The 13,856-nt window shown below is 47.9% G+C and overlaps 1 protein-coding gene across 1 annotated transcript; it reads left to right on the top strand.

Moving 5' to 3' along the window:
- Positions 1-538: 538 nt before the first annotated feature.
- On the top strand, positions 539-13,519 carry sec23a (Sec23 homolog A, coat complex II component). Its single transcript, XM_086049015.1, has 20 exons — positions 539-743; positions 1,691-1,934; positions 2,044-2,101; positions 2,188-2,274; positions 3,697-3,933; positions 4,968-5,047; positions 5,116-5,260; positions 5,976-6,134; positions 6,271-6,386; positions 7,276-7,399; positions 7,505-7,585; positions 7,678-7,767; positions 8,876-8,982; positions 10,098-10,251; positions 11,360-11,437; positions 11,533-11,694; positions 11,933-12,019; positions 12,092-12,247; positions 13,088-13,153; positions 13,236-13,519. Exons 2-20 carry the CDS (start codon positions 1,714-1,716, stop codon positions 13,323-13,325), a joined length of 2,298 nt encoding a protein of 765 aa, XP_085905141.1. The 5' UTR covers positions 539-743; positions 1,691-1,713; the 3' UTR covers positions 13,326-13,519.
- The last annotated feature ends 337 nt before the right edge of the window (positions 13,520-13,856 follow it).

Below are 13,856 nucleotides of genomic sequence, written 5' to 3'. Positions count from 1 at the left end.
ATTTTGTGTGCATATATTTCAAACGCAACAGCCAAAGATGGCGTGTTCAGAGTTTGACATGAGGAAGATGCAAATGTTTTATTTTTTAAATCTTGAAAGCAGATGAACTGATATTCATCACTTCTAAATTCCTCCCAGTTGTGAAGTTGGACAAAGACTAAAGAACAAGAGTCAGTTGTTCTGTCTGTAATTCATATTTGAGTTGATGTCTAATTCTCACACTTCCACAGCTTTCAGATGAATTTTACAGGAAAAACATTTTAGGAAGACAACAGGCGGGGAACTGCATTCGTCATGACGTCAGGTCGACCATCCAAATAACGCGCTTGGCTCTAACATCTTTGTACAGAGAGGATGTCTCACTCGGATCTCCGAACTAAGAAGAGCGAAGTTCAAATAATTATTATTGGGGACAACTTTCCAACACTTCCATAACCATTAGGTCTTTAAACGTTTTTGTGGAATTAATTTGTGGGGAAAGTAGGCGTGTCACTCTAGGCTCCCAAATAGTTGTTGGGAGTGAGACGTCTCGCTCTGTTGCTCTCGGCGCAATCTTTGTCTTGACGTGGCGGGGCCGCCGCCATGTTGTTTTGCTTCGTTGTCAAGCTCACGCGCACACGCGCGCGCAGCGAGAGTAGAGTCCCTCACGCCCACCGGAGTGACCGTCGCAGCATTCCGGCGTTCGAAGTGAACGCGTGAAGAGTGAACTCGTGAAGACTCTTCGCCGGAGAGCGAGCCAAGCGGTGAGTGACATTTGGTCTCGGGTTGTTTTTGCTGTTCCGCTCGCTTTGTGTCCTCAGCGGCGGCGGTAGCAGTTAGCCGGCTAGCTAGCTAGCCAGCTAGCCAGCCAGCCAGCCAGCCAGCCGGCCGTTAGCGTACCGGTGCGGCGGCTAACTCACCTGTCAAGTCAATCGGTGAACATTTCAAAGAGTTTGTGTCAGCCAGAAGTGTTCTGTAGGCTGTCGACATAAACGTTCAGTGAAGTTTCTCTGTCACGTCGTGACACGTCCCGGCTGCCGAAGGGACGCCTAAATGAAATTGGGAGACGTGACGTCATATGATTGGCTTGACTGTGCGCGTGTGGGCTTGTTTTAGGTTTGTCATTAGTTTTGAGTTTTCAATTCGGTGCGTGCGTGTCACTTGGACGGGATTGTGACCCGGGTATGCATGATCTGCGTGTATTGCGTATTTGTGTGTGTACTTATGTATGCACTTGTGTATGCAAAGTGTGTGTGTGTGTGTGAGACGTTTCAGAAATGTGCTTTTCCTATGTGTGTGTATGAATGAGAGAGTGAAGTGTAGTTGGGTTTGATTTAATTCATTTTAGTTTTTATTTCTTGTGTTGCGCAGTGTGTAGTCAAGTGCGTGGGTGTTTAATTTTGACAAGCGTGCGTAGGCGTGTGTGTGTGGGGCGGGTGTGCGCGCGCGCGCGTGTGTGCGTGTGAGAGCATGTGAAGTGTGCGAATGCGCGTGTGTTCGAGCATGTGAAGTGTGCGAATGCGCGTGTGTTCACGTGTGTGTACGGTCGTAGATTTAAATATTATGTGAAGTGTGCGTGAAACCGTGTGTGTGTGTGCATTTAGTGTACAAATCTGCGCGTAGTCTGTGCATGTGGAGTGTGCGGGTGTGCTGTGAGCGTAACACCACCGATGCCTTGCCCATAAAGTGACCCCGGCGCGCCTCCGTGCAGTCTGAGGTCGAGTGGGCGTTGCCATGGCGACCTTCCCGGAGTACATCGCCCAGAACGAGGAGCGCGACGGCGTGCGCTTCAGCTGGAACGTGTGGCCGTCCAGCCGGCTGGAGGCCACGCGCATGGTGGTGCCCGTCGCCGCCCTCTTCACGCCCCTCAAGGAGCGACCCGACCTGCCGCCCATCCAGTACGAGCCCGTGCTCTGCAGCCGCGCCACCTGCCGCGCCGTGCTCAACCCGCTGTGGTACGCGCACACACACTCACCCATACACGTGTACACGGTCACACAAACACGCACCCTGCGAAGTGGTGCCAATTGTTCGGTCAGCGGTGTCCCGTGCTGTCCTTTGCAGCCAGGTGGACTACCGGGCCAAGCTGTGGGCGTGCAACTTCTGCTACCAGAGGAACCAGGTACCGCTTCGGTTTCGGCTTCGGCTCGTGGCGGCCGGCCGGGCCCCGCTTGCGCCTCACCCTCTTCCTCTCGCCGCTCCTCTCAGTTCCCGCCGTCCTACTCGGGAATTTCGGAGGTGAACCAGCCCGCCGAGCTGCTGCCTCAGTTCTCCACCATCGAGTACGTGGTCCAGGTGAGCCGCACGTTCTGTTCTTCCGTGCACCTCAAAATGTTTGAAAGATGAACACTTGACACCAGCCAGCCGGATGTGACGCAATTCAACTGGAAATAATCCACAGTCCCAAAGTAATAATCCACAGCACACCTGCGCATTCAACAAACAGATTTGATGGACGATTACTGGACCGCAATGCGATCTTTCCTTGCAAATTCTTCGCCCCGCCACCTTGAACAACAGAAATGATCCAAATTCGAAGAAATAATCCACGGGAGGCGCGGGAGTTAGTGCCGGCATCAGAAACACGGTCACCAATTACTGAAATGTGACTTTCACTTGCAAGTTTTTCCTGCCACCTTTGCGCAATCGAAAAAAAATAACAGATTGAAATAATCCACTTAGTCAAAAATAGTCCATGGCGGCATGCTCAGACACATGCTCAATATATAATTATGTGTCGTATGGATTAGAGTTGGACCGATATGTTTTTTTTTCATTATTAGTAGTCAAGGCGGCCGATAACCAATATTTGGAGCCGATATTATTTTTTCGTAAAAAAGACAGTATTGGCATCAAAATCTGAAAAAAAAAGAAAAAGTCTTGACTTTGTTGAAACGTCTTTAAGCATATGTTTATTGAACAATTTTTCAGATTTCCATAATGTAGTTTTTTTTTGTATTATTACTAAAAAAAAATTGACAGTATACATCTTTATCAAATTCTAACAAAAAGTTCAGGAAGCTCCCGGGTTCGTAGTCCACAGTAAATGAAGTTCTTCAAAATGACAGAAAATGTAACTTTCACATATCTTTGTTTTGATTTCAACACAGTTTTAAATTGAATTAATATCGGCCAGCAGATCTTTTCAAAAGGCCGATGCCGATATTTGTCAAAACGCAGAATATCGGCGCCGAGAATCGTCCCGGCCGATAATCGGTCCATCCCTAATATGGATGATGAATCATTCCTCTTTCCAGTTTAGTAACGATAACGCCCATTGCGCAATAGAAATGAACACTATGACTAGAAATAATCCACAGTGGGGGGGGGGGGGGGGGGGGAATATCCAGAGACGCACGGGAATATGCGTGTGCGTCAGAGCCATTGTATCCAATTACTTGATAAAAATCAACAAAATGTCTTGAAATAGTCCGTACAGTACAAACCACCGTTCCTACAACCATTTCCATTTCACTTGCAACTATTGCCAGGTACTCCAAATAACTGCCGTCGTGCACAATAGAAAGCAAGGGATCGAAATACTCGAAATAATGCATCTAGTAAAAAAAAAAACACATGGCAAAAAACACACGCAACGTACTGCCAGATGATTACTGCGAGCGCTCGTCCTATTACTATGTAGAAATAAAGAGAAGGCCTAGGAATAATCCACAAAGTAAGTAACGTGTTGTGCGCGGCGCCGTTGACGTTGGTCAGCGCGGCCCCCAGATGCCGCTGGTCTTCCTGTACGTGGTGGACACGTGCATGGAGGAGGAGGACCTGCAGGCGCTGAAGGAGTCCCTGCAGATGTCCTTGTCTCTGCTGCCCCCCACGGCTCTGGTGGGGCTCATCACCTTTGGCCGCATCGTCCACGTTCACGAGCTGGGCTGCGAGGGCATCTCCAAGAGTTACGTCTTCAAAGGCACCAAAGACCTCAGCGCCAAGCAGCTGCAGGTACGCCGACGGGAGGGTGCTAACGGCCCGAGGCTAGCCCACTGACGCCAGCCACGCGTTGCCGATCTTTGATGCTAACTGGCTAGTGCTCGTCATTGGCGATACAGAGGTGGTGCTAACAAAGTGACACCGATGCTAATCATGTGTGCTAACTATAAAATGTGGTTGTTGCTTTCATTTGTTAAATCGGAACAAAACAAACACAGAGCGCATGCGTTGCTGTCAGTGTCTTAGCATGAGCGCTAACACTTGTCCACTAGCGTTACGCTAACTGAAGTCTGCTGATCATTGATCACAACTAGATGGGGCTTTTACAGACAATGCTAACCATTGATGGCAGTTATGTATGATAATTTGATTGTGCTCACCCTCGATAATAATCAGCGATCCCAAAGGATGATGCTAATTGTTGATGCTAACCAGCTGCTGCTGGCTAAATGATGCAAATGCTGGGTGATAATCAGATGATCATTGATGCCTACCGGATAATTCGAGTCATTGATGCTAACCCAATGTTAACTAGATGCTAAGCAGATGTTGCTCACATTAATGCTGAACAATGTTCAGAAAATGATGCGAATTATTCATGTTAACCAGATCATGCTAATCCTCGATGAGAATCATTTATGCTAATGATGCTCACCGTTGATGCTAAACAGCGACTGCAAATGACTCGATGATACAAATCGCCCAACCAGATGATCGTAATCACTAATGCTAACCTGATCACGCTAGTCGTTGATTCTAACGGGATGATGCTAACTGGGGGACGCTCACCAGATGAAGCTAATCCTTGATACTAATCATTGATGTGAAGCCGATGCTGCCAATATTGCATTTCAATCGCGGTATGCGGATGTTGCTAACCGTGATGCTAAACACAGACGCTATCAAAATGATGCTAACCATCGAGGCTCGTCAAATTCTGCTAACCACAAGTGTTGAGCTCCTCACTTTGCAGGTCCTCCAATGTGGCTCATGCTACGTGCTAGCTGTGCTAACGGACTGTGAATTGTGGCTTGGCTAATGTGCAGGAGATGCTGGGCCTGGCCAAGCCGGTGGCCTCCTCCCAGGGACGAGGATCTCAAGCCCCCCAACAGCCGCAGTACAACAGGTGCCCTCTGCCGCCGCCGCCGCCGCATGCGCACGCTGGGGACTCAACGGCTCCGGTTGTGCTTGCAGGTTCCTGCAGCCTGTCCAGAAGGTGGACATGAACCTGACTGACCTGCTGGGGGAACTGCAGCGCGACTCCTGGCCCGTGGTCCAGGGTAAGAGGCCCCTGCGCTCCCTGGGCGTGGCCATGTCCATCGCCGTCGGCCTGCTGGAGGTAAGCGCCGCCTCGTCAAAGTCTCCTCTCATTGGCCGGGTGCTGGTCAAGCTCTTTGAGGCGCTCCATTTAGATGCAAGTAGTGCTTTGCCGTCGCCTTCTGGCATCTTTGGTGCCAAGGAACTATGTTGAATTGAGTTGATGAGCTCCGTTTGGACAAAAGCTGTCATTTGCCGCCGCCTGCTGCTAAGGAACTAGGTTGAAGTGAGTTGAGGAGCTTCATTGGGACAAAAGTAGTCTTTTGCCGGCATATTGGTGGCAAGGAACGATGTTGAAGTGAGTTGAGGTGCGCCGCTTGGATAAAAGTAGGCATTTGCCGCCATCGGCTGGCAAGAAACTAGGTTGAAGTTAATTGAGGACCTTCATTTAGACATGATGTGCTTTGCTGCCAGCCGGTGGCAGAAAAAATATATACTGAAGTCTGTTGAACGCTTCATTTAGACAAAAGTAGTGTTTTGCCACCGACCGGTGGCATCTTGGTGACAAGGAACCACAGTATGTTGAAGTGATTTGAGGAGCTTCATTTAGCCAAGTAGTTGAAGTGCGTCGAGGAGCTCTATTTGGTCAAAAGTAGTGTTTTGCCATCATATTGGTGGCAAGGAACTATGTCCAGTTGAGTTGAGGAGCTTCATTTGGACAAAAGTAAAGTGATGGTCCCCTTTGCGCTGTGCTTGACTTGTTTTGTTTTGTTTGTTTCGGGCCATTGTTGTGTCAGTGCACCTTCCCCAACACGGGCGCGCGCATCATGACCTTCATCGGGGGTCCGGCCACGCAGGGTCCCGGCATGGTGGTGGGCGACGAGCTCAAGACCCCCATCAGGTCCTGGCACGACATCGAAAAGGACAACGCCAAGTTCATGAAAAAGGCCGCCAAGGTGAGAAGGCGGGCCGGCGAGCGCCGGCGCCACCTGCGGCCGCCCGGCGAGCGCCGGCGCCACCTGCGGCCGCCCGGCGAGTGCCGGCGCCACCTGCGGCCGCCCGGCTGACGTTTGCGCGTTTGTGGCCGCTTAGCATTACGAGGCGCTGGCCAGCAGGGCGTCCGCTAGCGCCCACGTGGTGGACATCTACGCGTGTGCGCTCGACCAGACCGGACTCCTGGAGATGAAGTGCTGTGCCAACAACACCGGGTACACACACACGCTAGATATATGTTGTCTTACTTTGAAACGCAACACATTCCACATGACGCGTACACTGGACTGGAAAGCTTATTTTGAAAACCCCCAACCCTGGCTGCAAACCCATTTTTGAAAGCTGGAAGTCAACGTAAAGATCTTTTTTTTTTTTTCATGAATACCTTCCCAGCAGGCCCACCAGTTGAAACGCGGCATTCGGATTCATTTTGCGTTTGTGGAATATAAATTAAGCAGCTAAATGCACTCGTTTTTAGCCATCGGCGGGGGCGGCCATTTTGTCTTCCTTCTGTCGACTGAAAATGACATCACGGCTGCTCACAACGACCAATCACGGCCGACCCGTTTTCTGAACCTGAGCCGCCTTGTCCTCGACAAAAGAGAAAATGGCCGCCCCAAAGATGGCTAAAAACGAGTGCATTTTGCTGCTCAATTTATATTCCACAAACGCAATATTGATCAGAATGCCCTGTTTGCGTTGACTTCCCCATTAAAGCCCTAGCCCAGGCTAGCAACCCTATTTGGATACTTTGAAACCGTCGTCGAAAGCCCTGACCTCACCCGCCCACCAATTCCACCGATATGGCAATATTGGCTTGAAATGTTGACGAGGTCAAACCAGCGGTAGCCCACAAGGACCTTCTAAAAATAGCTCACCGCTCATGGCACGTTGTCATTTTCCTCGCGGCGTTGTCGACGTGATCATCGGAAAATGTCAACGCCGGCCGACAATTATAGAAATGTTGCGCATTGGCACTTTCTGTATTTGTTTCTTGTGAGAAGTCATTCACGTGCTCAGTCTCTTCACAGAAAATAAATATTCCTTATTAACAATAACGTAGAAGATTGTTCAAGCTCCGTGTGCGTGTGCGCGCGCGCGTAGAGGCTACATGGTGATGGCCGACTCGTTCAACACGTCCTTGTTCAAGCAAACCTTCCAGAGAGTTTTCTCCAAAGACGTTCAAGGCTCCTTCAAGATGGCCTTCGCCGCCACGCTGGAGGTCAAGGTATGGCCCCGCCCCTGCCCCATTTAAGGCGGCCCAATCGACCGGGGGGGGGGGGGAGGAGCTTGGAAAGTTGCCATCAAGAGAAATGCGCTTTTCTTTCCTTAGACGTCCAGGGAAGTGAAAGTGTCCGGAGCCATCGGGCCCTGCGTGTCCCTCAACGCCAAAGGACCCTGCGTCTCCGAAAATGTACGGCCATGTTGTTTTTTTTTTGGGGGGGGGGGGGGGGGGGGGGACAATGAATTCCCACGTTGACGATTTGTTTGCCGACGTCGTGGCAGGAGATCGGGCGCGGAGGAACGTGCCAGTGGAAGATGTGCGGTTTGGACCCCAGCACCACACTGGCGCTCTACTTTGAGGTGGTCAATCAGGTACTCGCCTACAACAACAACAACTTCCTGCCATCACAAGAGGCGCAACGGTCAGCGGGGAAAAAAAAAAAGAAGAATTCAAGAAAAAATGGCGACTTATTGTACAACTAAACTTTTAGCTAGCAGTACACGTTAAATGGTGGCGGGCGTGTGCTGAGTCCCATTAAGCGGGAGTTTAAATTAGAGGTACAACAATTAATCGGTAAGTAGGCAACTAATCGGTTGTCAAATTATTTGACGACTATTTTGAAAATCGATTGTTCGGAGACCTTTTGCCGTTTAACCTCAAATTGTTCAAATCTTCAAAATTCCAGCCTCTCTTCTCAGATTTCTGTAGTCTCATAGAGATTTACCGGTATTATTTTTGTGTATTTTTTTTTTTTTTTTGAATAAGACATCTAAATTTTAATTCGGTAACCTTTGATCAACATTTTTGCAGATTTTACTGATTATATGTTACAGACCAAACCAGTTCCTATTAGGTTTTTTTTTGCCTTTTCTCCAAATAATGTCCTGTTTTTTGAGTGAAGGGATGGATTTTTTTTTAAAAATCCAATTCATCAATTAATCAAAAAAAAAAAAAAAGCAACAGACAAATCAATTATTAAAATAATTGTCAGTCCCAGCCCTGCTGTCAAGTCACGATGACTGTTTTAATAAGTAGGACAACAAATGTTTGTTTTTTTTAATCCAGTTCACCGACAAATTGAAAAAAAAAATTGTCAGATGAATCGATTACTAAGATAATTGTGATTATCTTATCATAAAAATGCTATGATAAAGTTATCAATTGCAGCCTAACTGTCATAATGACCGTTTTAATAAATGGGACCAAAAGTGATTTTTATTGAAAAAAAATTGTGATGAGATGAATCGATGACATGATTGGTTCATTCGTAACACAGGCGCGTCCTCATAAGAGGCTCTACCACATGATTTCCTTTTCATTTCCATTTCTCTTTGTTCAACTTTTCATTTTTGGTGTTGGTAATAATAATGGGCCTTGTTGTCATTTCTTCAAACGCTAGCATTTGGACAGGGCTGCGTGGACTTTTTCTCTCGCCACTGTGGAAGTTGCGTTGAATTTTTGTGGCGTGTGTGTTTTCAGCACAATGCCCCCATCCCTCAAGGCGGGCGCGGCGCTCTTCAGTTCGTCACGCAGTACCAACACGCGTCGGGGCAGAGACGCATACGCGTGACCACCATCGCCAGGAAGTAAGACGCACGCACACCGCACATGAAGTTGTGGCTTAGCCGCCGATAACCAAACCGCACTGCCGCCCAAAAGCGATTTGCCCCTCCTTTATTTCTTATTTATTTAAAAAAAAAAAAATTTTTTTTTTGCACATTTATCACACGCCACAAACCAGTTTTAAAATCTCACAAAGACGAGCCCAGTAAATGTAAAATATAAATGATTTTATTATTTATTTATTTGCCAGCAGGCCTTGGTGCAGCTTTACTGGCCGACACCTTTCGAGTCGGTTGTGGGCTGGACATTTTTGCATCAAGTTTTTGTCACGTCATTTTTATTTTTCCAAAAGCCTTCAAATTGCCGTTTGGCTTAGTCAGTGCCTTGTTGCTCCCTTTCCCTCCTTTTTTTTTTTTTTTTGTAGGTTTCTGCTATGTAGTTAAAAAAAAAAAAAAAACGATTAAAAAGGTAGAATTATAGGGCAGGAATCTCTACGACGATAACATGATCAAAATTAAAGATGTAAAATGTTGAAATATGGAGTCTGGAATGAAAGCCGCTTTACCCAAGTTGTATGATTCAATCCAGAATTCAAAAATGCAATTTGATGGAAACATATTGACCGATTTCAAGACCAATTTCTTGTGTGTTTTACGTACTTGGCCAGTGAAGGTGATTCCGATTCCGATTCTGAACAACTAAAGTTGGAAATGTCCAATTGAGACAAACGTCGCCCAGGCCGCATTTTGGAAGTTTGATGACATAAACATGAAGGCAGCTAAAAAAGGAAAAAAAACGTTGACATGTTGCAAATCTCAAAAGCCACTTAATGAGCACGTCCTTAAAGGCTTTTAAACAAAGTCAAGTGTCGGGACGGCAATATTTTCACTTTGACTATAAATATCGGCTCCAAGTATCATTTCTCGGCATCCTTGACTAACTAAAATATATATATTTTTTAAACGTAACTGTGTGTAGCGGAAATGGTTAAAAAAAAAATGAAGCAAGGTGGACAGTGAGATAAATATGCACAAAAAAAAAAAGCGAACCCAGGAGGCCGGCAAATACATTTTCAACATTTGTAAGTTGACTTGTGAGTGGAGCATGACGTGACCCCGCGACCGGACGTGTGCGGCAGCTGGGCGGACGCTCAGACGCAGATCCAAAGCATCGCCGCGTCCTTCGACCAAGAGGCGGCGGCCATCTTGATGGCCCGGCTGGCGGTGTACCGCGCCGAGACGGAGGAGGGGCCCGACGTGCTCAGGTGGTTGGACAGACAGCTCATCAGACTGGTCAGTGCTTGCCCATTTGAGGATCAGTCGCGTTTCGCATTCAAGTTCGTCAGCGTGTCTACCTTGGGGGGAAAAAAATAAATAAAAAATCAGCAACGAAATAATACACACACAAAAAAAAATCCCGGTTCATTCCATGACCATGCTTGTTTTTATTTCTTTTTATGTAATTTGAAATGTGGCACTTTTTTGCCACATTTTGGCCACCCGGGGGCAGTACAATACAAAGTAAGAGATGCTCGCAACCAATAGTTTCTCAACTGACTTGGTAAATTGAAGTAAAATGACAGTTTTTGCTGAATTTGATTATTGCGGCTGAATTTGCCGTATATTGCGGCTGTACATTGTTATCTTAACTGCAGGCATAGAGCAGATATCGGCTGAGCCGATGATCGGCGCCTACTTGGAGCGCTTTTGACCTTTGGCCTGCTGGATTATTTGATCTCTTGATAGGGAGACGAGCGCAGTAAGGATGTCATTGCTCACGTGCTATTGTCGTACTTTGAGCTTGCCTATGACAAATTGAATTTTGTCAAATATATGCTGCTGAGCCTGACAGCTCCCTCGCTCCCTTTTTTTTTTTTTTTTTAAAGAAAGATTTAAAAAAACAAAACATCAACATGTTACAAATTGTAAAAGCTATTTAATGAACAAAGTCCACTGTTGGAGTGTGTATGATGCAAAATTCGGACGTCAAAATCATCCCTTTTACTGCAAATGAATCTCAATTCCCAATATCGGTTGTCGTCCTCCTTGACCCCAAATAATCGCTATTGTCCCCTAAAAAGCGTACCGGTCTATCTTCATTTAGCTGTCTACGTGTGTTGCTGCACTGTTTGTGTTGTTGCTAGTTTGGTCAGCGCATGAGTGTCTTTTTTTTTTTTCCCCCCATTGTGCGTTAGCATCAAGCTAGCAGAGTTTATGTGGTTTTGTTAATACAGTAGGGTTGGTTTTTTTTGTTGTTGTTTTTTTTTTTTTTCTTTGGAAAGCATACAATGAAAACTCACATTTGCCCAAAGGGAACGTCGATTGCAAACGTTTTCCGTATCGCTCGTTACGAGGTCAAAAAAAAAAAGCCGTGAGTGACTGTTGGCTGTTTCCCCGCCAGTGTCAGAAGTTTGGCGATTACCACAAAGACGATCCCAACTCCTTCAGGTTCTCCGAGACGTTCTCGCTGTACCCTCAGGTGAGGCGGCGACGACGACGACGACGACGACGACGACGCCGACGACGCCGCGGCCTCCGAGCCCCGACTGACGCCGGCTGCGCTCTCTCTTTCAGTTCATGTTCCACCTGAGGCGCTCGCCCTTCCTGCAGGTGTTCAACAACAGTCCGGACGAGAGCTCGTACTACCGTCACCAGTTCAACCGGCACGAGCTGACGCAGGCGCTCATCATGATCCAGCCCGTCCTCTACGCCTACTCCTTCCAGGGACCCCCTGAGGTAACTCTCAGGCTCTGCAGTTTTTTGGGCGGGGTGTAATTCCACTGTCAGCCGCTAGATGGCGCCGCACTAAAAACGAAAACAAAAGATTTGCTCACAAATCACTCTCTAGATTAGCAATGTTTCCTAACAATTTTTTAATTTTTTTTTCCTTCAATTCAATTTAACCTTCTGCTGCATGTGTCAAGTGTCCAATTATTGATGAGCAAGTTTTTTTTTTGGGGGGGGGGGGATGCAGCCGGTGTTGTTGGACAGCAGCAGCATTCTTCCAGATCGCATCCTGCTCATGGACACATTCTTCCAAATTCTCATCTACCACGGAGAGGTACGCACGCACGCACGCACGCGCGCGCACGTTCCCGAGCGCGACTTTTGTGTGTGTGTGTGCGCACGCCAGACGGTGTCTCAGTGGAGGAAGGCGGGCTACCAGGAGATGGCCGAGTACGAGAACTTCCGGCACCTTCTGCAGGCTCCGGTGGACGACGCCCAGGAGCTGCTGCACTCGCGCTTCCCCATGCCCCGATACATCGACACCGAGCACGGCGGCAGCCAGGTGAGGGGGGGGGGGGGGGGGCGCTAGCGCTTTGACACTTTGACGCTCGCGCACTGGACAGTGCTACCTTGACTCGCGGGTTGAATTTGTTCCGTGGCGGGGACGTTCCATGCCACGCCAATACGAGTACATGACTAGCATACATCGATGCTTCAAATTTCCAGGACCACAATGACAATGTCTGAATTGTATTTATTTTTAGGGGGGGGAGGGGCTTAAAGTGAAAGTCAAGCCCAAAACGTTTTGTTTTTTTTCAATAATATGTTCTATGCAGGCCCACCAGTTGAAACAAGGCATTCTCATTAATATGAGTTCAGCAGCAAATTCCAGCCATTTTTAGACATTTCTTTGGGCGGCCATTTTGTCACTTCTGTCAACTGAAAACGACATCACGGTTGCTCAGGTGAACCAACCAATCACGGCTCGGTTTTAGACAACGAGCAGCCAATCACGGCTGAGCTGTTTTATGAATCTGAGCCGTGATTGGTCGTCGTGAGCAGTTGTGATGTCATTTCCAGAAGACAAAATGGCCGCCCCCAGAAAACGAGCGGACTTTGCTGCTTCATTTATATTCCGCAAACGCGATATTAACAAGAATGCCGCGTTTCAACTTGTGGGCCAAAATAGGTTTGGGTTGACATCCGCTTTACGTATCGGTGGCCGGTATCGGCAGCCCTCACAATGTCCCGATACGTTGAAACGAGACCGCCGGTTTCGAGCCCATAGCAGCTACTCGCCGCCCCACATTCAAAAGTCACAACGTGGGGCGTTCCCAAGTCAAGGTAACACTCCGCGAGCGCAAGATGATGATGATGATGATGATGATGATGTCATCATCAGGCTCGCTTCCTGCTCTCCAAAGTCAACCCGTCGCAGACGCACAACAACATGTACGCCTGGGGACAGGTGAGCCATCCGCATGACACCATTTGACGAGCGATTGATTTTTGAAGACGGATCGCTGAACCCGCCCGCCTTTTGCCGGCAGGAGTCGGGCGCGCCCATCCTGACGGATGACGTCAGCCTGCAGGTCTTCATGGACCACCTGAAGAAGCTCGCCGTGTCCAGCGCCGCCTGACACGCACGCACACACACACACACACACACGCGCGGTGCTATTGCGTGCGCTGCCTGAAGCAACCGTCGGTGACGTTTGCGACATCTTTGACGTTGTTCGATGGTGTGATGACGCGTTAGTCACATTTGGAAGGAGGAGGCTTGCCGCCATCTTGTGTCCACTCTCTTTGTTCTAATAAAAGTTTTGGAAGTGGCCGCCTTTGTGGGTCTTCGTGGTTCTGGCCGCACTTTCATGGTGGACCTTCGATCGAGCCTTGATGGACCTTCACTGACATTTATAGCTTCAAGTGCCCTCCGTGGGCCTTTTATTGACGATTATTCATCGTCCAATTGTGGTCCTTGTCATCTCTTTATGGACCTTTGCCTTGACATTCATGGATCGGTTGTTAGGCCCTCATGGGCCATTTTTCCGACCTCATCGATCTTTTGTAGATAGAGCTACGATAGACCTTAAACAGGAAGTCAAAGTTTTTTTTTTCAAGATTATTTTCTATGCAGGCCTACTAGTTGAAACGCGGCATTCTGATGAATA

Source organism: Filicampus tigris, chromosome 13, assembly GCF_054856515.1.
Source record: "Filicampus tigris isolate MCC_2025a chromosome 13, RoL_Ftig_1.0, whole genome shotgun sequence".
Classification (NCBI taxonomy): domain Eukaryota; kingdom Metazoa; phylum Chordata; class Actinopteri; order Syngnathiformes; family Syngnathidae; genus Filicampus; species Filicampus tigris.
Note: the sequence above shows the minus strand (reverse complement) of the source record. Positions and strands in the feature narration are given on the sequence as shown.